Genomic DNA, 23,017 nt, shown 5'->3' on the forward strand with positions numbered 1-23,017 from the left:
GTCTGCATTGCCTTATAGTCATAGACCGATTAGCTTCTGCAGCACCTGAAGAGCCGCACGGAGCTCCAGTGGAGGAAAGGAGGCGGGGCATTGCGCACCACGAGAGGAACTGAGATGTGAGCGGGTCTCTCTGCTGGATGCAGCCAGAGTTTAGTCCCACGCGTTTCAGCAACAGCAGGTCCACGGGCTTGCCTAAAACCGAGGGGTTTAAAACTAAATTGGAAGAAAAAAACTTTGCAGGGGGTTTATTTGTTTCACCGGGGAGCGAGAAGAAGAATCCCTGGTCACTCTGGATTTATTGAGAAAGTCTCAGTCTTGAGAGATTGTCCAGCGGAATATGATTTGAATCAACAAGACGTACCGCACTGTTGCTCACTAACAGAAAAGCAGGTAAGTTTGTTTCCAACTCCGCTAGTTTCCAGGATTTTTTTTCTTTCTTTTTTTTTTGGATATACTGTATATTCGTGGACCCTGACCCTCTCCTCCTGCTCTGTATATCGCAGCCTGTTTGGAAATGTTTTTTCTGGCCCCTCACACCATTTCACCAACTTCCCATTTGTGTTTTCTGAGCCTCTAACCATGACTCACTTTCCTTTCAAACTGAAAACATTTTCACTGTTTTCCACCTCGCCTTTTGTCTTTTGGGGAAAAAAAAGAGAAAGAAACAGTCATGCTTAGAGGTTGTGATCTTTTTGTGTTTGGTGCAGGTGCACACTAATGTGCCCCCAATTACTCATAACAGATAAAAAGCAAGTCTTTGCTTCTCTTGACCCTGTCCTGGGATGAGAATGTTTTATAATAGAATCCTACATTGTTTAATGCTTATTTTCTTTGGCACACTATCGTCATCCTGCTGTGTTATTCCGTTTTTGACATGTATGAGTACCGCTTCATGTTTTCTGCCTTCAAGCACCTGTTAGTGCTGTCTGTGTGAAAATCTTCTCCGTGAAACATATGTTGCATCTGAAAGCTGAGTTTTCTCACCCAGACTTGCTCTACAATAGCAAATGAGCTCGTACCGTTCAGACATGATATAAATCAGGCAGATAGCGCACACTGGGGGGTTCTGAATGGTCTTACGCATAGCTGTGGGCATGAATATAAAACCCAAACTAACTGTGCAGCACGTTATTGGCTTATTTTGGTTTACAGCCTTGGACTGTGTGTATGAAGCCACATCCAGACAGGGAGCATGAAAATGCGCATTTTGCCAATTCCCTCTGGTGTTGCTGTTGCCCCCCCAAACAACCTCCCACTGGATTACCATTTAGTTGGTGGGGTTATTTATCATTTTGCTGGAAGGTGCCCCTTGCCTTCTCCCTCCCACCTCTTTTGTTTTAATTGAGTTTATCTTTGCTCCCTTGGGTACTTGCTGTCTAAACTTAGGCCAGTGCCTGCTTCAGCGTGTAGAATGGCCTCCTCTCAGGGTGATTCACTGCTTTGCTTTGTGCTGTGGTCACATGGGAGCAGAGCAGAACAGAAGTGCTCGCCCAAGTCTTGTTGCTTGTTCATCCAGTGGTCAGTGAAGGCAGATGTTCAAGTGTCCATGATAAGAGGACTGATATCAAAGTTCTGTGTCACCAAAAAGCCTCCAGTGACTTGAGTATGACTATATTAATTGCTTGTGGTGATGTGAGTAAACCCTGACTTTACTCCCTGACAGAGTTCTACTTGTGAATCTAAATAAGGGATTTGAATCTTCCAAATCAGCACAAACTGGAGCTTTTTCCCAAAAGTTCACACTCTACACAATTAAGGCCACCTACTCAGAGAGGCATGTGATGAATGCTTTAGTACTTGTTGTTATAGCAGCAATGTTTTAATAATTCATTTCCCGTGTCTCTTATTTCTGGAACAGGATGAATCTCTGTTTGCTTCATGCCATCATGTTGCTGTGGGCTGTTCGCTCCAGCGTGCAGGGCCAGTGCGATAAATCATCAGAGGATACCAAACTCAATCTCTCGGTCACCTATGAGCTCCCATCGTTTACTGCAGAATTCCCAATCCAGAACATGGTGATACTGGATGGAGTCATCTATGTTGGTGCTGTAAACAGAATATATGCCCTGGCCCCAAACTTGAGAAAGCTGTCGGAGTACCACACAGGTCCGCTGCGTGCCAACGAGACCTGTGGCCAGAAGCTGAACGGAGCAAGCAGCAGTGGAAGAGTAGACAACCACAACATTGCCTTAGTAGCGGAGAACGTTTACGACAAGGGGTTGTACAGCTGTGGCTCAGCAGATAACGGTGTTTGCCGCCGTCACGTCGTGGATGATGGCGTGAGAAAAAGTGTAGATGAAGAAGTCTACTGCTTTGCCGACAATAAGAAACTAGAAACCGGGCAACCCGATGACTCAGATGTTGTAGTCAGCCCTTTGGGCTCCCAAGTGCTGAATGTGGAGAGCAACGTCATCAAATTTTTTGTTGGGAACTCAGAAATTCCCGGCAGAAGAAACATCTCAAGCAGTGCAAAACATCCCCATACCCTTTCTCTGCGGAAAATGAAGACAAGCCAAAATGGTTTTACTTTCTTCTCAAACAGATCATACATGGACCTAATTCCATCTCTACGTGGAAATTACTACCTGCGCTACGTTTACTCCTTCCAGAGTGGACCATTCACCTACTTCCTCACCGTGCAGCAGGTGAGCAAGAACTCTCAGGCCTACCACTCCCGCATAGTCCGCATGTGCTCCACAGACTCTGTGATTCGTCGCTACGTGGAAATGCCCCTTCAATGCATCAGCACCAATAAGCGACGGCGGCGCTCTGGGACAGATGTGAAAGTGTTTAATATCTTGCAGGCAGCCTATGTCACTAAAGCAGGAATTGACCCGGAATTCCAGAAGCTCATGAAGTTGGAAGAGGACGATGATGTGCTGTTTGCTGCCTTTGCCGAAGGAAAGCCAAACTCTAAAGACCCAACACCTAATTCAGCGGTTTGTGTGATTGCCCTGAAAAATATCAACGCCATGTTCAAGACCTACATGGGAACGTGCAACACCATAGAGCCATACCACTTCACTGGTTTAGACAACATTTCCTGCTACAATGGGGTAAGATCTGGGAATGGGAGGGGCTTACAGTTCAGTAAAAGTCATTGTAGACCAGAGGTAGGGGAACGCCAGGTCTCAAGGCCAGTGTCCTGCAGGTTTTAGATGCGTCCTTGATCCGACACAGCTTATTTAAAGGGCTAAATTACCTCCTCAACATGTCATGAAGTTCTCAAGTGGCCTTGTAATGAACTAATCATTTGATTCAGGTGTGTTGGCCCAGGGTGAAATCTAAAACCTGCAGGACACCAGCCCTTGAGGTCTGGAGTTCCCCACCCCTGTTGTAGACTTAGAGGGGAAAAAAGAACAATCCCATTTAAATAGAAAAAAATATTTGGAAATAATGTTTGTCTTGCTTTTTATAACTTCATAGCGTTTCTCCATTTAAAAAAACAAAGCAATGTCCATGTATTGTTTCAAATATTTGATCTTCCTAAGATATAATAGTTCTTGCAGTTATGTTCCAGTACAAGTCTGCAATGACTATTGCTGCATTCACATGTATTTTTATGGCACTTTTTATGACTAGAGTGAGTTTTCCTGAAGGAAGTTTTAGAAGTGTTCCAGTGAAGTTTTACAAAGATGTCTGATTTTAATCTTTTGGAATTATAGACTTTACCTGTTAGACTAAATCCCATTTAGTTTGTTGGACGTAGAGACTGTAAGTTACTGGGTGGTCTCAGGTTCACACAGGCATTGTATCTACTTTGTGCTTGTCTAAGTTCCCTTGAGCAAGATATTGAAACATAACTTTGACCTCTGGCACCTGTTTTTAGGGGTGTACAGTGCAGTCTGTTGGTCAGGGGCAATTCTCGCATTGTTGTGGCTCAGTAAGCCAGCACACTGAACATGAAATTATAGAATGACAAGGAGCCAAAAAGTCCTGACCTTCAACTTTAATTTGAAGTTGGTTAAGCACATTTCCTGCTCAGAGAGGCTGCTACTGTCAGAGAGTGCAGTTGTCCAGTTAGGAGATGCTTTGCTCAGCAGCAATTTTCAGGTGGGTGCAAGTCAGAATAACATCCCCATAATGGGAGCCCAGGTTCCAGCATAAGACTGCATTGTAACAAGATGAGTAGCAGTAGTTACTTAACTAACTGCTTAGTGTTTTAATGTTGTGGCTAATGGATTTTTTTTTGGTTTCTTAAAATTTCTTTACTTTAATCTGATGTGGAAGGATCTCTGAATTAAATCTGAAAGTCAGCTGTAGCTAATATGCTAGAGAAGTCCCCCCCCTCCTCCATTGCTGTTGCAAAATTGTTGAAGCTGGTCATCTTTTCTGCTTCGCCTCTGTCCTCTGATCTATCAGCAATGGCCCAATCAATCGGCTGAATCACCTGATCAATAACGACATGAAGTTAACTGCTGACCACCCTGACAAAGGGCCTGTCAATATGTGTACTAGAGCTTGCCCCTCCGTGACTTCATCTTTACTTAACCTCGGCATCAGTCAGTACTGTATATCGCCAGTCAGGCACTGGATTACCTCGATATATTATGCAGTGAATAGGTTGTCAAAGGGCAAGCACACACAGGAGTAATGAGAGAGTCAAGTGGAAACAGCCAACACACTCCAGAGGAAAACTGCTGTCAAAACACTGGGCGTGTGTGTTACTACAGAGGCTGTTTTTGTGTCACGAATTGGCTTTAAAATCGTTGGATTAGCCTTCATAGTAGCAACGTTTATTGCCGCTTGACTGCAAACCACAACCATGCACCATATCTGGGGTTAAAAAGCATTTCTGATTGATGAGGTTTGCACAATTGATCCTTTTTGTTATAGACTGTGTACTCCAGTGAGTGACTTTTGCATACTAGGCTGCTGTGTTTTAGACATTTTAGTGGATTTCTCTATCTTTCTAAGTGTCCTTCTTGTACAAAATAAAAATCAATAAACAGACAGTTTAAATTAGCTTGAAATGCATAACCCGTTCCAGTAAACAACAAGTCTGCAATATAGTGTAATCCTCATGAGCAAAGATTTGTTTACATTCAGCTTTTGCCATTGCTTGCATGCTTATGGCTTAACAATCCTATTTAATGAACCTTTAGAAATGGCATGTTTGCAGAACTGTGTTTTGAATTGTCTACATGCTTATTCCATTCCATTTCCCTCACACAGACTTTAAGAATTGCAATTTAGTTTTGAACAATCACATTGCTCTCATTTAAAAAGATTCAGTCAGTGCTAAGTTGCTAGCCTTCCATCTCCTGCTTCCGTGAGAAGGAAACAGGAGACAACTGAATGTATCGGCCGTAGCTTGTCATCACCAATATCCGATTCAGCTCATCGAAGAAGGATAACTGATCCGGATCAGTGCATCCCTAGTCATTTAGAGAGTCTTTTGTTCTGTGGTCAGAATATCTCCAGCTCTAGGTTTGTAAACTGCAGGTGCCAACAGTTGTTCTTTTGGTCTAAAGATCCATTGGACTGCCATTTGAACCAAAACATACAACTGATGGAGAACTGTGTCATGTGCTGGTACACATCGTGCAGCAAGGCTGCAGAGAAGAACAAGAATACCATCACTAGTTGAATTCTAAGACTGCAGAGTTTGGTGTCTATCCATGGGATGAGGAGCTCACCGATGAGGCAGATGATCAGATCATTAGTAATTACACAAAGTGTGTGTAGTATTATATATTTATTGCTCTAAAAGGTGTGAGTACATGTCCTAATGCATGCAAATTCAACCTCATCCTGCTGACACGTATACAAACTTTTCTTGCTGTGTATCAGTTTTCTTCTGCAGGTCTTTTTTTCTGATAGATTCGTTCTTTTTCTGGACACATTACCTCGACTAAATGTTCATTAAATGTTCACTGTTCCACTGCATCAGCAGATGCGAAATGAGCAGAAATGTAATTCATAAAACATTCCTCCAATGTGCTACAAGTGATCAAAATCTGCAAAGCTGTATCTTGCCAATCTGCGGTCTGATCTTTTAGTTCTGAATGTGGTGATTTTTTTTTCTTTTCTTTTCTTTTCTTTTTTTTTTTTGATGGGACCTTACAGACAGACATGAAGAGTGACACGTGGTTGAAAGGAGATTGAAAGCAGCTTTACGAATACATGCACATACGTGGTGGGTGGGTGTTTGTGTACATCAGTGCAGTCCTGACAGCTATCAGCAGCAGAGATCCACAGGGGAAAGTGAGGAATGCTGGGAGCAAGGGATGGTGGGGGGGCGGGGGGGATTTGAGGGCAGTGCATATCTGACTCTCAGTGAGCTGTGATGAATGGCTGGGGGATAACAGGGCATCAGCAGCTGGGTGGAAGATGATCCTCTAAACCCGCTGTGGCAGCCAGCCACACTGGCAGTGTCTCTGCCCTGCTTGCCCTGACCCCCACCTGTTACCGGCACCTGTGGGAAAGTGCAAAATGCATCCACGGCAAAACAGTTTCATCATGATGAGCGCAAATTTGCAAAAGTGCATTGGTGTTTAAAAATTAGAAGATGCACTTTTAAAGTTTGTGTCATTGTAAAAACAGGACTCCCATTGGGAGAGAGCGGGGCGGGAGGGGGGAGTTTAAAAATGGAGAACTCAAAACAAACCACAGACCAGACCTTGTTGCTCTGTGCATCACTGCTGAACAGATGTGATTTTTTTTTCCCCCCCGCTGCTTAACAGTGAATACATTTGGATCCTGAACCATTTATCTGCTGTAAGCTCACAAAGTTTATTGAGCTACTGTGCGCGGGATCAAAACAAAAATCTTCCTGTTGCAAATCAAACAGCTCCCACCTCAATCTACTTCGGCTCCAAACTTCTTGAAAAGGAGACTCATTTATCAGATGGCAAACACTGAGCATACCCTTTTCTCTCCTGAAACCACAAACAGCAATTGTCTGTTTCCTCTCCTTGACAGGCTCCATAAAAACTGCTGTTTTGATCACTGAGTGAGAGTGCACTATTCCATTATTAGACATTCTTTCCTCTTGACTCAGTTGATTACAGGGTGACATCAGTTTTTGCTGGAGGTACAGGAGCATCTCCGTGCTGTGTAATTATCAGAGGACTGCTTCTGTTGTCTCTTTGTCATTCACTGCAGTGCACACATTTTGATTTAAAAGTTGATTTTAAAAACTGCGCCTCGTTCTTTCTTTTGCAACTGTTTTTGCTCACTGCTCCTTATTTGGTATCCTGACACAGACATGCAGCCACTGTTGACTTTGTTTCATTCGTCTGCAAAAAAAAATCTGGGGTTTCAAAGTATCTCAAAGTTTGAAACTAGAGTTGCACAAATGCAGCAGTTCAAGTGCCGAATTGCTGCTGCCAAAAGAGCTTTTACTTTTGAATTTCTCTTTTATTGCTGACAGTCCTCGTGTCCTCGGCTGCCAGGTTAAGAAACAAGCTGTAACAACAAAAGGCTATCGAACAACTGTCCACCTGATGCTCGTGCTTTAAGTATGGCGTAGAGTCATGGCTCCACTTAATAGATTTATGACCTATATTCAGTGGCATATGGCAGGTAGACTCTGTTATCAGGAGGTTTGTGAGAGTTAAGCACAGCCATAAATTCATGAGCTGCAGACATTTGGAGGATTCATACTTAGGCACACAAGAGGTTATTTTTGTCAGTTGCTCCACCAAACTGTGTGTTTCTGATGGAATACTCCCAATAGGGATCTGGATGAGGTTGAAAGCTCAGTGTAAGAGCATGTTTGAAGTTTTTAAGTGCTGGTTGTCAGCTCAGACGTGCCTCTTAACTCCATTTCAGGCAGCAAGATATGATAAATGTTGTAATGATGAGTGGCCCTCTTTTCAGCTGTCTTTGTGACAGAAAAAATCTGCTTTTTAATTATTTCTGCAGGCTTATTTCTGTCTGCACGCTCTTCTCAGTTGCATGAAAGCCATAAAACTGAAAAAATAATAGATGATGTTAATCATGAAACAACTGAGCAACCAGGAGCAACTTCTATTTAATTTAATATTAGTTTACAATAAATTAGATCTATTGAGGATGTATAGAGCAATTAAAAACTCCTAATTATCAACAGGTAACTGCTAATGAATCCATTAATTTCTTCAAAATTGAAATAAATCCGATTAGAATTTGTGTGCATGCTAAATCCAAACAGGTTTTTGAGTGCTTAATCATCCAGTCTCATTCTTTTAACTAATTATCTTCTAAACACATATGCTAAAATGTAATCTCAGCTCAGCGATTGAATTTGATTAGTCAGATTTTATATTTCACTTGCCCTCCACCTCTGAGAGAAATTCACGAATATCAAAAGCACTCTTTAAACTATTGATCCGGCCCCCAGAACGTGCTGTGTCCTGACAGTATTGCTTTTGAAAAAGACACGCGAGGCCATTTTCTGTGGTAATGTAGTGTGCAGGCCCGTGGCAGGGATTTTTGAGCCTTTCCTTAAGTCTACTGAGGGAGCAGAAACACTTGAGACTAGAAATAAAGAACAGCCACATTCGGGGTCAAAATTATCATCGGATTACCATTGATCTGAGAAAACCCACCAAAGGCTGATTGCTTTTAAATTGAATTTTGGGCCTGATTGATTATAGTGCGAGTAATATAATTCCAGGAGGGAGACAGTTTTGACCGACGATCATTTTAATTAAGCTTCTTGTTTAAATGAACAGGTTCTAAGTGGTGGCTTGAAGAAAAAAAAAAACTGGCAAACAAGCTGCTACAGATACTCACCCAGTGATATTTTGTTATGTGTCTGATTATAAAATAGTAAACGTCATTTTATGTGGTTTCAGGAATTCACAGGTATTTAGTTGCTAGATGAGATATAATTTCATTATATTTGCAGATAAAATTTTTGTATACAACACTGAGTACGTACTGTAACAGCTACCTCATTAAAATATGGAACACAAACACTGCTGGAAAGTGTTTTGTTCCTTATTGCCTCAGTTTTTAATCATTAAAAACTCTATTTCTTCTACTTTTTGCACCTACACTTATGAGGTTGTTACTTTATTTTACAAATAAAGGTTAACATAGTATAGCTATAAAAGTGTAACTATAAAAAAACACTAATAACTCACATGACCTACACAGGTAATTTCATTAGACTTGTCTTTTTTGAAAAAATGTGCCTGAAAACTACAAAACAAACTGGATGTAGCTGAATTGTGTCCCCAACAAAGTAAGTGGGTAACCTTTATTTATTCACAGCTTGTAAAAACACAGAGAGGTTTAAGTATTGGGGGGGGGGGAACAAATGTGTATGAAACTGTAAAATGCATTATGTCAAGAAAATACCAAGACACATAAGAAATGTAATGTATCTAATGTGACAGCAATTACTGAGAAATCAATCTTCACTTTACGTGTCCCAGATGTTTCATAGATTTTTTTTTTTTTGTACTTTTCCACTGACCTAATGAGAGTTTCAGGTGATTAGATCCACAGCTGTCAGACAATAGATGGACTTATTGCTGCAAATCTCTCAGTGGTGCTGCTGATTCACTGGGTTCTGCAGTGAATGTCATGATTTTCAGCCCCACATGCCCAAACCTGCTTATGACATCACTAAGCTGGTTCTTGTTCATTTAAACATATGCATGAAACAGATGTGGAAACAGCAGGCTTTATTAAAGCAAAGGACATTATAGTCATCATTTAATGAAGTCACTTAGTTGGTTTTTTTTGTTTGTTTGTTTTTTTGCATGTGTTTTGGGAGGAATTTTTACTTTTATTCACAGAGGACAGTGGTGATGAACAGGAAATGTGGGGAGAGCACGTAGGGGAGTGACATGCAGTAAAGGCCTGTTGGCTGGATCGACTCCATCTGGCTGTGATGAGATTTTACTCCAGTGGTATGTGCCCTAAACATTTGGCCATAGGGTTGACCTAATACACCATGACACTTGAACAATACCTAAACATTTACCACTAATGGCAGCCAGAAAATGCATTATCAGTGACTGTTTTCTTCACAAGCTATGGTGGATTTAGCTCTTAAAGAATTTTCCATTTCACTTCCAGGATAGACAGACATGTAACAGGTGCCCGCATATACAGAGTAGAGAGAAGTGGCGGTAACAGAATTACAGAGTACAGACAAATGTGCATGGGTTTTCTCACAGCGCTCCATTTTCCTCCCACAATCCAAAGCCATGCACAGTAGGCTAACTGGCAATTCTAAATTGGCGTAAGTGTGGACTTAGGTGTGAATTGTTCCCCTTTGACAGAACAACAGGCTTGGATACTCACACCCAGTGATTCTGAATAAAAAGAATTGATGGATGATATGATAAAAGGAAATGATCTTACATTTTTGTGGTATCTGATGAGTCTGTATGTTTATGTTACTTTTGGTTTGTGGCACATGCACCTCCATCCTTTACACATTCTGCGTTACCACTCATGCCACAGATTGTGTTCACATGTCCGGGCCTGTTCGTGCCATTGCTCAGTTGGGTGCAGAACCCGCCGCTGCTCACAGCAAGCGGGTGCGTCTCCGTCTGTGTACAAGAATCGACAAAAGAATGAAAATAGCAAGTTCTTGTCCTGTCCTGTCGCTCTCTTTTTACTGCTCGTAGGCCAGTGTTTTGATAAAGAAGACATTGCATGAGTGATTGTGAGAAGGATAAGATCAGAGCTGTGTTCCAGTAAGTTGCATCTATCTCTTTACATATGTTAACGCAGAGCTTTATTTACACCAGGTAAATAAAAAGCAGAGCTGGCGAAATAGGTTAGGTTTGTTAACAGATCAACTGAACACAGCAGCGTAAAAATGAACAGAAAATAGGATATGCACATATATGATTCAGTGATAATTGTAGGGACAGAAACTAAATCATCAACTATGCTTTGACTGATTCCAGCTGCTCAAAAATGAGAAAATCATATATTTTATTGATTTCAAAGTCTGTGTGAAACTCTGATCTATGGGCAAAAAGAAAAATAGAGAAAATAATCAAGCAATTTGCTGATAGTCAAGATGTTCATTTGGCTATAAGGGTGAATCCATAATAATGTTCAACCCATGTAAAGTACTTTTTGTGTACCATGACATCTTGGGAAATTCTTCATGCCCTAGAGCAAAACATTCTGACTTGCTGTGAGGCGGTAAGAGCTGGCAGCTCTGTATTCCTCCATTCTCAGAAGGGCATTGCATCACCTGACAGCCATGTTGGGACAGGTCCCCTCTTCAAAAGGAGAGGCTTGGTCAGCACCCACTCAGGAAAAAAAACATGTATCCGATGTCTTGGTTTCCAAAGTTTTACCCTCAAATTAACCTCACCTTGGAGTTGTGCCAATCACGACAAGTTGTGCTGCTACTGTGAATCATTAATTTTTGACCAATACGTGACTAACGGTCACCTTACAGAATCTTTTTTATTTTCTTTCAGTTTTTTTGCCTGTTAAAGATAAAACTGTTGTGCAAAAGTTTGCCTTTTTTTTTTTTTTCTTTTTCCAACGCTTGCAGCGGTGGTGGGTCATTGTGAGCCTGTTCACGTCTGCAGGCATTTCCAGGCAATTTTCCACATGATTCCACATTCAGTCAGTGTTAATGTTTAGTTTGAATCCAAATTGTTAATTATTAAACCAGGAGTTCAGTTTCTTGTTTTGATGGAAGAGTGCGTAAATTGTTTTTGCATAGTCTTTTTGTATGGATACCTTATCTTTGTTCCCTAGATAAAGACGGGTGTAGTAAATATGCAAACGGTTGATGCCTGCAAGCTGTCTTTCAATAAGCAAGGTAGGAAATTACCACCAGCCAAACATCAGCCAAACAGTGGTAAAATTAGGCCACAGCTGTTAGGATTTTTATTGCTAACTACAACTGTTCTACCACGAGGATGAAACAAGCAATTTAACCCCTTATTTTATTTTCTCTATTTTATTTTAGAGTTGTTAAATTCATGTTATTTCTTCTTGAACAGCAGTGTGAACTTTAACTCTTCCTTTAATCTCAAGGATGATTACACTTGGAGACGTTTACAAGTTTTTTTCTTTTTAAGCACACATTTATACGTTTTCTGTAAACATGCTATCAAATGGAAATATTCTACATGCCTTATGCATCATTTTAACTTTCAGGCAGACATATATGGTATCTTTGGAAATTTTACAGTCTGCACTTTAATTTAAGACTTTAAACATTTCTAATTTTGTTTGGAGGCACGGCATGAATTTGCAATGACCAGTTTGCATGTGACACTGTTTTCAGTGACGAGAAAGAATCTGTGGAGTGTTTTTTCTTTCTTTTGTGCGCTTTTTAAAACAATTTGATGACCATTTTTAGACGTTGATGTTTAAATAAACCCAACTGCGAAACCAGTATTTTTTTTTTAATGGTTATTTTTGAAAACATCTTTTTCTGCGGTTCACTGATATAATTCTGAACAAAATTCTTTGTTTTTCCAACCAATCATTGGTGATCACTGTCACACTCATGTCATATTTCTGTTTTGACACGGTGATGCAAATTAGATACTTTCCTTATATGCCATGCCACTGAGTCTTTCATCTCCAATCTGATTTTTTTTAAATACTTCCTTTACCAGCATGGAGACACTTGCCAGCAGTGCCAGAAGCCATTTATGATACACTTGTTTAATGTCAAATATGGAGGCGTTTTGCTCCGTGGAGCTTGTGAGTCAAGGCCTCCAAGCTATTTCCTAGTCAGCTGCATGCCTACTGCTCGTCTATGTCACCACATAGTGATATCCTGCTCTGAAATGAAATAAGGTATGTGTCTGTCAGGAGCACACACCCCCGCCGCTTCCCTCGTGCTCGAAATAAAGGACCAAAAGCCTGTCCTGAGCAGTGGCCTCACCTCGACCCCAGATCACTCTTACTTCCTTGACTCTGGGTCCTTCGGGCTTTGTCATAAGGTCTGTCTCCCCCTTTGAAAAGCTCATAATCGCAAAGTTCACTGGAGCAGCAAATGATCGTGGCAGGCCTGCAGCCACATTAAACTGGAAGGACAAAAATACAATTTTACCTCATCTCCTTATTTCTGAAGATATTGGAAAAAGGCAGTGTGTGTAGATTTTCTTTCTTTCTGATTCGAGTCTGGTTGATGAGCTCATTGATACCATAAAGGCCCATTGTAAAAACTGAGGCTTTTCTACCTCTAAATGCATGATAGCTCAAAAGAGTCAAACCAAAGTGAAATCACGACCCGTGGAGTCATCTCCTTTGGCCCTGTGTGGACTTCAGTCCTGCAAAAAAAGAAAAAAGATGCATATTGTCACTGGATATAAATTGTGGCTCTCAAGCTTTGCAGATATTGGTTTTGTGATTTTTCACTCAGCCCAAATGAAACAGAGGGGAACTGTATTTTAAACATTTCCCAATTACAAATAAAACATTAACAGAAGTGACACCATGCCATTCAACAGGAAGGTCTCACCACACATTAGGACTGATCCTTCTCCATTCCATTCAACCAGTAATCCGCACACAATGCAAGCAAGGGATTATGCCAGAATGTGTACTCAAGTAATGGAGGAGGTCGGAGAACAAACCCTCCCCTCCATCTCACTGTCTGCACACTTGTATGGCTTTTATCCCCCTACTGTGCCCCTGAACAATGCACCACAAACAGAAAAGGTATCTTGCCAATCCCTGGGACACCGCAGATATTGTCTTTGCAGGCTTTGATCTCACCTTCCTCATCAGGGATCATGGTTTGAATCATTTAGCGGGAAGTGGGTAAGCTCACACCTGAGGGCTGAGTAGCTTTTCTTGGAAATGAATACTGTGTTTTACAGTTAAAAGCCACGCTCTGTACACAGCTGGAGCCTTCCAAGATTGTTTTGATCATTTTAGTTTAAGGACTCTTTTTTTTTTTTTTTTAAAGTTATTTCCCAAAACAACAATTTGCTATGTTTAGTTTGTGAATATAGAATTATTCTTCATTATGCCTGCAAATTTGACTCAAATGGTTTTATTGCTTAGGGAACAATCTGATTACCAGTTTGCATGCGAGTCAGACAAGCATTGTGTTTGCTAGGCTGTATCATACACCTACATCTTAATTTTCAAAGTTAAACATGGAACCAAGCCGTCATCATGGCACAGTCTTACTCGGATCCTCCATTAACAATTTCTGGCTTTCCAAACCTGATCCCTGAAGATCTTTATTTGTGCAAGGCGGTGAAAAGGAGGGTTGAGCAACTCTGCAAAGTTTGTTGCCAACTTCCAGGACTTTTACAAGTGAGAAAAGTAGCACAATGCTGCATTGTTGTGTTCAAGGGCTGCTCTCTGAGGACAGACGCAATGCTAATATTTCTTTTGTTTGCTTTGTCATGCAGTCTTGTGTCTCAACTGCACAAATGGCTGCCACCTGCAAGCTGTCACGACAAGCTATGAAATATTTTATGGTGACTTCACAAAGATCTGCATCCATAAAGTAAAGCGCCTGTTTTCAGGTTTTTTTGACGAGGTTTTGTGTGTGTTTTCATGGGATTTCTTGATTATATTTAGTCTTTTTATCACGAAAGCAGCTGGAGTTCTATATTTGCTTTTCTGTCACTTGGAGAAAAGACGCAAATATGAAAGGCCATGCAGCTGAGCAATAAAAGCCATTTCAGATTTAGTTGCGTTTGTTTGGTCCTCTTCAGCTGAGGCTGATCTGAGATCTCTGTGTGTAGAAGCGCAGTGTGTTTGCCAGCACTATAGTGCAAGTGATCTTAGCTCATTCAAGACCACACTGAGTTGAGGCCTGCGTGTGCAGACCTTATGTTGACCCTCAGCTGATAAGCTGTCTTGCTGCGGGAGCACAGGCTGGTGTTGTTTACAACCTAAGGTTATCAGGCTGCTCCTCAACGCTTGTGACTCGGTTATCAGGCTTCTCCTCAACGGCTGCTGTTGGGCTGCAGCTCTCCAGCTGCTGTTTCTTTTCCACATATGTGTGTAAGTCCTGCTGCCTGTAAGATGGAAGTTCACCTCTGAAATCTGAAAAAAGATGAGAAGCAGAGAGAGGCACTTGTAGCTAAGAATGTTCTGAGCTTTACATGGTAGCAAGAAGGGCGCAGGAGCCGTTTTTGGAAATTTCTGTTCACAGTGAAGTCTTCACTGTGAAGATTCTGCCAAGTGTCTGCACCGGTGGATGGATTTGATTATTCCAGACTGCTGGGAGGAGGAATTTCAGAAAAAAAAAAAGATATTTGGCTGAATAACTTGTCACTTTAAATCTTGTGTGCATATCCCTGCTTCAAAGCCGATGTTGGCCTTCTCAGCATAAAGTGCTTGATATTTTGACATTTTCAGTGAAGCTGTTTTTAGGCCTGCCTCTCTGACTGAAGTAATCAGTGGGAAAGGGTAACGCTAATGCTAATAAAATAATGTAAGTAGATGATTAGCGCTCCTCGAATCTCCCTGAAAAAATCTCGACAATAAATCAGCCTCTCCTTCATGCGTATTTATGCCTGTAATTTAGAGCACATGTAGAAATGGCAGCTGCTTCAGTAAATACGACCAATCGTTCCACTCGGCTGTCAGCTTCAAGATCGATGTGATCTCAGAAAGACGTTAATGCTCTAAAATAATGTCTTGAGTGACTAATATCAAGGCTGAAAAAGCAATGTGGTGCTCATTTACACCCTAAAATTAACTTTTGTCATTCCTCATTGACTTACAGTGCCGTCAGCTAGTATTAGGACAGGGTGTTTGGAGTTGTTCACATCTATATGCACCCACATTATACTTCTTGCCCTATTTTCTTTGGGGGCTATATAAAATGATGAGTGCCTTTAGACAAAGGTTAACAAATACATATTTTCTGCAAAGGCACCCAGACTTTCTGATGGTTTCAGTTTATTTCTCTTGGTTTTGAGATATATGTGTCTCAGTTTTGATTCTAGTGGTTACACCATCTGAAAAAAAGTTACATTATCTGTGAAAAATGTCTATTTTGTAACTATTCTCCTCAAGGGAACTTTACTTGTGAAATCTCCTCACAGCCAAGATGGGACACTAGTATAGTGTGCTAGGGACATTCACAAAGGAAGAGACTATCATACTGTGGCTATCAAAGACCAGGTAACGTCAGTGAAAATCACTGAGATACTGTAGCAGTTACAGGGGGCGTAACTGTTGGCTAGTGGGGGATAATCACATTTAATGAATCTAAACTTTGAGGTTAGTGATTCCTGCTGACTAGCATATGACACGGTGGTGTAAATGGAAGTGTGCAACTGGAGCCTGAAATGTCCCCTAGCGACCAACTGTCAAGTACAAAGTAGGGCTGCCACGATTAGTCGACTAATCACGATTACGTTGACTATTAAAATCGTGATTAGTCGACTAATTTAATAGTCGACGCGTCGTTTGAAGCTTTGTAAGATCCCAAAAGACGCAGGAATAAGTAGTAGTATTTAAGAGTGTAATAACAGACTGAAACAGAAGATGGCAGCACTGCATGTACAAGGATGCCAGCTGCCGTTAAACCCCGAAGAAGAAGCTCTGTCCCAGAATTCATAGCGCGGACCAGCGCAGTTGTCAACAATGGCGGCTAGTTAGTTTTAATATTACTCTTATTATTCTTTTTGGGTCACAAAATAAAGTTTAACATATTTTCAGGCGAGAATGTAACTGTGTAAACCTCAAATATCTGCTAAGTTTATCAAGACACCACATATTTTCAAAAGCGCTCCGACGTTTTCTGAGACATCTGTTACCCACTAGCTCGATAGCTAGCCGGGGGCAAGGTTCACTAGAGCCCGTGAGAACACCGGACTCCCGGAAAATCGTTTTCAAACCCACCGCTGTCTTTCGCTACTCAGGTTAAACATGTAATATAAGTCACTTAGATAACTTAAAACTGTTATTATTTGGCTTTTTTTAGTATTTTATTTGTTCCTGAGTAAATCGGTTTGGCTGAGAAATAAAGTTATAGTTTTTACACAGCTAACAACTGATTATCAGAAGTGTGAGATGCTCGAGAATATACTCCGGTGTCCTGTTATATTTTAGATAGCAAGGAGTTTATTAAACTCCACCGAAACAATCTGCAAATGTCATTAAAATTTAATAAACTATCATCTTGTCTTTATTTTTAGTTAGCACATACCTTAAACACTTCAAGCTGTAAGATAATGATAGTTATATAGATGCATGCTGGTGCAGTAAGCTGTATGTTTTACGTCCAATGGATGATGATCTGATTAGTCGACTGTCAAAATAATCGTTTGTGGCAGCCCTAGTACAAAGTGACATGTGGGCAGGGATTCTAGTTAAAGCATTGCTTTACAAACTGTGGGGTAGACCTCACTGATGAGACCAGAGCCTCTGAACATGGGGGTGGACCATTTGAATGAATAGGAGTTTTGGCAGTGAATAATAAGCTACCAATAAAACTGTAGTAGTACTTAACAAATAAAAGTCAAAGGGTAAAGGATTAGTCTAGTTAGTGTTTGACATGATGTTTCATGCACAAAATGCAAACCAAGCATGAAAAGCCTAAGTTTATATGGTGTTAAGTATCTCCAATATCCAAAGCTTTTATGAAACACCTAGGACAAGAGCTGTATGGAACAATACCTAATATCAGTCACATGGGGAAAAACGACCCATCTGTTACTGAAATACTACAGAAATTGGTCTCGTACAGCAATTGCAAAACCTCCTCCTTCTGTATGTGTGAATTGAAGAATGTATTAAGAAGTCGATCCCTCTGCTTCCCTTTTAATCTCCCTTTTTTTACTGTAATTGAAGCTACTGTGTCAGTCTGACCAAAACGTATATTTGAAGGTCAACTCTGGAAAGCTCATCTGAAGAATGTGCCATTGCCTTTCGGGAGAGGTGGAATCAAAGACATTCTCAGTGAGAAAAAAAAGTATCTTTTGGCTCCCAGTCTTCAAACTCAGCAGTCCATCATCCTGCTCCTTATTTTGAATTGTGCAAATCCCCAAGAAGAAGAGGAGAGAAATATGTTGATTCATGCTGGAGAAGAAGTTGCTCTGTCTCACAGAGGTGAAAAATCATCCCTCGCCGTGTTTTCTGAGATTATATTTTAGTCTTTGACTGGAGGGAGAGGAGACAGGATAATTATTCATCTGGCCAGGTTTCAGACAGTTAAGGTGATTTACTAGGGCTGAGAGACTGGAAGCTGCATTGTTCCTTTGTTGGAGAAAACACACACAACCATACACACACACACACCAGCAGATTATTTAGAATGAACTGAATCTGTGTGTGTGGAGGGAACTAAAGGAAACAGAAAAAAGGGAGGAAGGCAGTTAGTGGACAGAAGAATTAAAGGGGGATGAGGAGCAACATTTAGCTCAGGGACAGCTAATGGAGAATAGTAGAGGAAGAGTAGCTTACAAACACTTTCAGCATTTTCATGAAACAATAAGATTTGTTTTCATTATCTTGGCTGAGCAGAGAAAATGATATCCTCCTGCCTGTGTTGTGTGAGAATTTTTAGTTTAGTCAGGACAGGAGGTGATTTGTTTGGCATATTAGATAAATAAAGACAACAATCAAGCCATCTTTCCCCTTTCTTCATTATAAGAGTGACTTTCGCATCAAAGGATCAAAAATTGTCATGAACTGAGCGTGGCATGGCCTCTGAAATGCGTTCATGAAATGTAATTTTGTACTATATACAGTGGGGCAAAAAAGTATTTAGTCAGCCACCGATTGTGCAAGTTCCCCCACCTAAAATGATGACAGAGGTCAGTAATTTGCACCAGAGGTACACTTCAACTGTGAGAGACAGAATGTGAAAAAAAATCCATGAATCCACATGGTAGGATTTGTAAATGGTAAATGGCCTGTATTTATATAGCGCTTTACTAGTCCCTAAGGACCCGAAAGCGCTTTACATATCCAGTCATCCACCCATTCACACACACATTCACACACCATTTACCATTTACCATTTACAAATCCTACCATGTGGATTCATGGATTTTTTTTTTTCACATTCTGTCTCTCACAGTTGAAGTGTACCTCTGGTGCAACTTACTGACCTCTGTCATCATTTTAAGTGGGGGAACTTAAAATGGTGGCTGACTAAATACTTTTTTGCCCCACTGTATAGTGAGTTAGAATAGTGTAAAAACAATACATTACCTCATTGTCACTTACCACACTGTCGTTTTCCTCTGTGTGGAGTTGTCAGCTAACTCTCGGGCAACTTAAATTTTTTTGGTTAAATGAGTTCTCCAGCAGTGCACAGCCTGCTGACTTAGTTCAATTTTGAAGTGACACCAGACATGACTCACGTGTGAATCTTCACTCACCCAGTTAATCAGAGCTGGTCAAATTGGTCCAGTTGGCAATTTTTCTGTTGCCAAGTAATTATTGCAAATGTACTTTTTACAGCAGGAATGCGAGCCACGTGTTTAATATCCTGACAATGGTGATCTGCTTTTACAGCTGCATACAACTGAGTGTCATCCTTGTATCTGTAGAAATCGAATAGTTGTCCGATATACTGCTCAAAAAAATTAAAGCAACACTTAATAGGTTCTTAATAGGGGAAAACCCATGCTTGATGTCTGTATCATATGGATTTTGGAATGTGTTAGGAACAAAAATTATTTGACATTGTTTTAAATGAAAATGATCAACCTACAGAGGGCTGAATTCATAGATACACTGAAAATCAAAGTGATTTTATTCCAGCTACTCAAATGGTACTCAGTAGTTTTTATGGACCCCCAAGTGCTTGTATGCATGCCTGACAACATCAGGGGATGCTCCTAATGAGACACCCGATGTTGTCCTTAGGATTACCTCTCACATCTGGACCATGGCATCACTGAGCTCCAGGATGGTCTGAAGTGCAACCTGGTGGTGTTGGATGGATCAAAACTTAATGTCCCAGAGGTGTTCTGTTGAATTTAGGTCAGGGGAGCTCGGGGGGCCAATCAGTGGTGTCACTTCCTTCATCCTCCAGGAACTGCCTGCATACTTGCGCACATCAATCACTGTTGTACACCTGGAGGCACCCAGGACGCACTGCTCCAATGTAGGGTCTTACAATGGGTCCAAGGATTTCATCCCAATACCTAATGGCTGTTTCCCGCCTGTAGAGGTCTGTGTGCCTCTACATGAAAAAGTCCCAGTGATAGCCTGGGTCCTCGGCTGAAGACGACCCAGACTATCACTTACCCATCACCAGTCATGGTGAACGATTTTAAAGGCGCCGTAAAGACGCTTTAACATCTATCACATGTGCACAGGGCTAGCCTGCTTTCATTAGCGAAGCACAGGGCAAGAGTAGTTGACCTGCCAATTCTGGCATTCTGTTGCAAAAGCCACTCGGGCTCCACAGTGAGCACAGAGCCCACTAGAGGACGTCGGGCCCTCAGACCACCCTCATGAAGTATCTTCAGTCACACCAGTGGCCAGCGGGAGGTCATTTTGTTGGGCTCTGCTCATCCTATTCCTCCTTGCACAAAACATCAATCCTACTGATGGGTTAAGGACCTTCTATAGCCCTGTCCAGCTCCACTACAGTAACTATCTGTCTCCTGGAATCTCCTCCATGCTCTTGAGACTGTGCTGAGAGACACAGTAAAGTATTAAAGTATTACTAGTATAGTAATATATAAAGAAATATAAGAAGAACAGGGGGCAGAGATACTCCATACACAGAGAAGGAATTAGAGTATCATTAACAACTTTAGTAATTGTTTCAAGTGAAAAAAGTGACTAAAATGGTTTGGGAAGTTTGCTGAGGCAAAGTTATTCTTCTTCAAAGTGTTTAGACAAGTTGATAATTAGAAAAGCATTGAGTTGAGATTCAAATTGATCTTACTATTCATTGAAATTCTGCAAAAATATAACAATTAGCAACAGCTGTTAAACTAAAATTAAACTTTTATAGCATGTATGGCACAACTGCAAGATGGTTAAGTTTAGAATAAGTGCTTATTGACATCTTCCTAACTCAGTGTAATTGATTTTGAAGTTGATTGAAAAATGTATTGCTGTTTGTTTTATTTGGTTATCCATATATAATTAAACAATAACAACGTTTTTTGTTTTTTTTTTGTTTAACACTGATTCAAAGCACATGGGGGAAGCTCAAGAATTCTGAGTACTACATAACCACAAGCTCTACAAATATGCAGTGGTTGTTCAGATTAATAAAACTCAAATATGCCATACTTGTGTGGTTTAAGTATTTGGTTATTGACAAATACACATATGCCTCACATTTTTAGAAGACGTGGTCACATTTCACTACAATCATCACATATTATTCTCCCTGTCTTCTGTTGGACCTGTTTATGTGTGCAGATGTTTTTCTCTACAACACACACTTTCAGACTGTATATTGGTACCAGCCACCTGTGCATTTTATACACACACACACACACACACACACACACACACACACACACACACACACACACACACACACACACATATACATCATGGTTGTTACAGCTGTTGAGATCAGGTTGCAGAGTATCGTGCATACTGACTCCAGGTGGGGTACAGTAATGTGTGTCCCAACATAAGTGCAACAATACCGTGCTGCAAACATACACACACATGTACACAGACATTCTGGGCCCATATGTGCGCACATTGCATTTGCTTTCTATTTCTCGAAAAACTGCATTCACACACACCCCAACGACAGCCAAACCTCCCTGCTGTCTGGAGTGTGCAATCGCACACGCGATCAAGAGGTCAAAGGTTATTTGAGGGAGAGTGCCAGCTGAGAGGCCAGCAGTGACACAGACCTCCTGAATTTCATGAGTGCAAGTTTGCTAACACAGTGTTATACCCCCACAACAAGCGTTACATTTTTTTATATTAGCAAAAGTACCTTTTAACCTTTTTTTAATCATTTTCCCCTGGATTGGCACTGAACACACTGTCATACCGAAAGCCTCTGCTGGCTGTAACCCAGTCCATGCTTTATAATTCAGGTATTAGTGTATCTCTTCACACTGGACCCAGGAGCAACAGCGAGAATATGAAAGTGACATTGAAGCCTATGTGGATCACCTTTCACCCTTCTCTTGACTCTCCTGAGCAGTGCCCCAGGCTTTTTGGAGCTCCACAACGCCGAAACCCTATCGCAGGACCGTTGTTTTGGGGACAATAACTGCTGGTTAAGTACAGAGCAAAAGGTGTACAGTATCTCATGTATGTGCCCCGTGGTGCCTGTTACACGACTGGAAGACATGTTCACAAAATGGCTTGAAAGATGTAGAACATCTTGCCAACACCATAAATCTTCTAAAAGATGAATGTAAGAAAAATGTGAAAATGTTGGTTTGAACTTAGTATTACTAAGGTCATTGATTAATAACACTTTTATTAATACTGACGTTTGATTGTGGAAATAGTGAGGTGCTCTTTGCAGAGTTCCTCTGAGGTTCCTCTTTTTTTTTGACTGTCAGTTGTTGAAATTGCACTTCTTCTAACTGGCAGTTACTGAATAAAAATATTTAATTTAAGTCTCTATCAGACTTTAAGGGAAACGTCACCCTTTTGCAGAACCTGTTTGACTCTGTGGCAAACTCTCTGTCTCTGTGCCAAGAAACAGCCAAGGATAACAGCAGCGGTGCTTCAAACGAAGCTTGTCAAAACAGTCTTTTCGACTGTCCAATTTCATTGCTTTGATCTTTCAAAATAATTTAGCACAGGGATGCCTCCTAGACCCTTTCTGCTCTATCACCCAACGTCCTATTCCATTTCAACAAACACCTAAAGTCCTGTTTGTTTGCTCTGAAAATAATCAGCCTGGGGCCTGTTTTTTGAGCTGCAGGGTGTAATCTCTGTAGTGATCGTGACATCTCCATCTGCTGTAGTTTTAGGAAAGTCGGTAGAGTTTTGGCCGATTCATATGTGCTCAGTGATATTGATGTTCTGCTTGGAGTTGTGATCAAATGTATGAGAAGGGTAGACTTTGTGAAGGTGTTCTTACACATACACATCAACAGATAAAAAAAACTGGTTTGTATCTTGTTTGAAGAAGAGGTGTTTCTCTTGCCTCAGCCCTTACAGTGTCCTGTGTGTCTGTCCTACGTGTCCATGTACTTATCCAAGTCTA

The 23,017-nt window shown here is 41.0% G+C and overlaps 1 protein-coding gene across 1 annotated transcript in view; it reads left to right on the forward strand.

Annotated features, from left to right (window-relative positions):
• Positions 1-23,017, forward strand: part of met (MET proto-oncogene, receptor tyrosine kinase) — a 65,831-nt gene continuing 42,814 nt past the window's right edge. The window contains exons 1-2 of the mRNA XM_005938349.3: positions 1-390; positions 1,859-3,056. Coding sequence (XP_005938411.1) covers positions 1,860-3,056 — 1,197 coding nt within the window. The 5' untranslated portion in view covers positions 1-390; position 1,859. The remainder of the gene's footprint in view (positions 391-1,858; positions 3,057-23,017) is intronic.

Source organism: Haplochromis burtoni, unplaced genomic scaffold (genome assembly GCF_018398535.1).
Source record: "Haplochromis burtoni strain Fernald_Lab_line unplaced genomic scaffold, NCSU_Asbu1 Contig_248, whole genome shotgun sequence".
NCBI lineage: Eukaryota > Metazoa > Chordata > Actinopteri > Cichliformes > Cichlidae > Haplochromis > Haplochromis burtoni.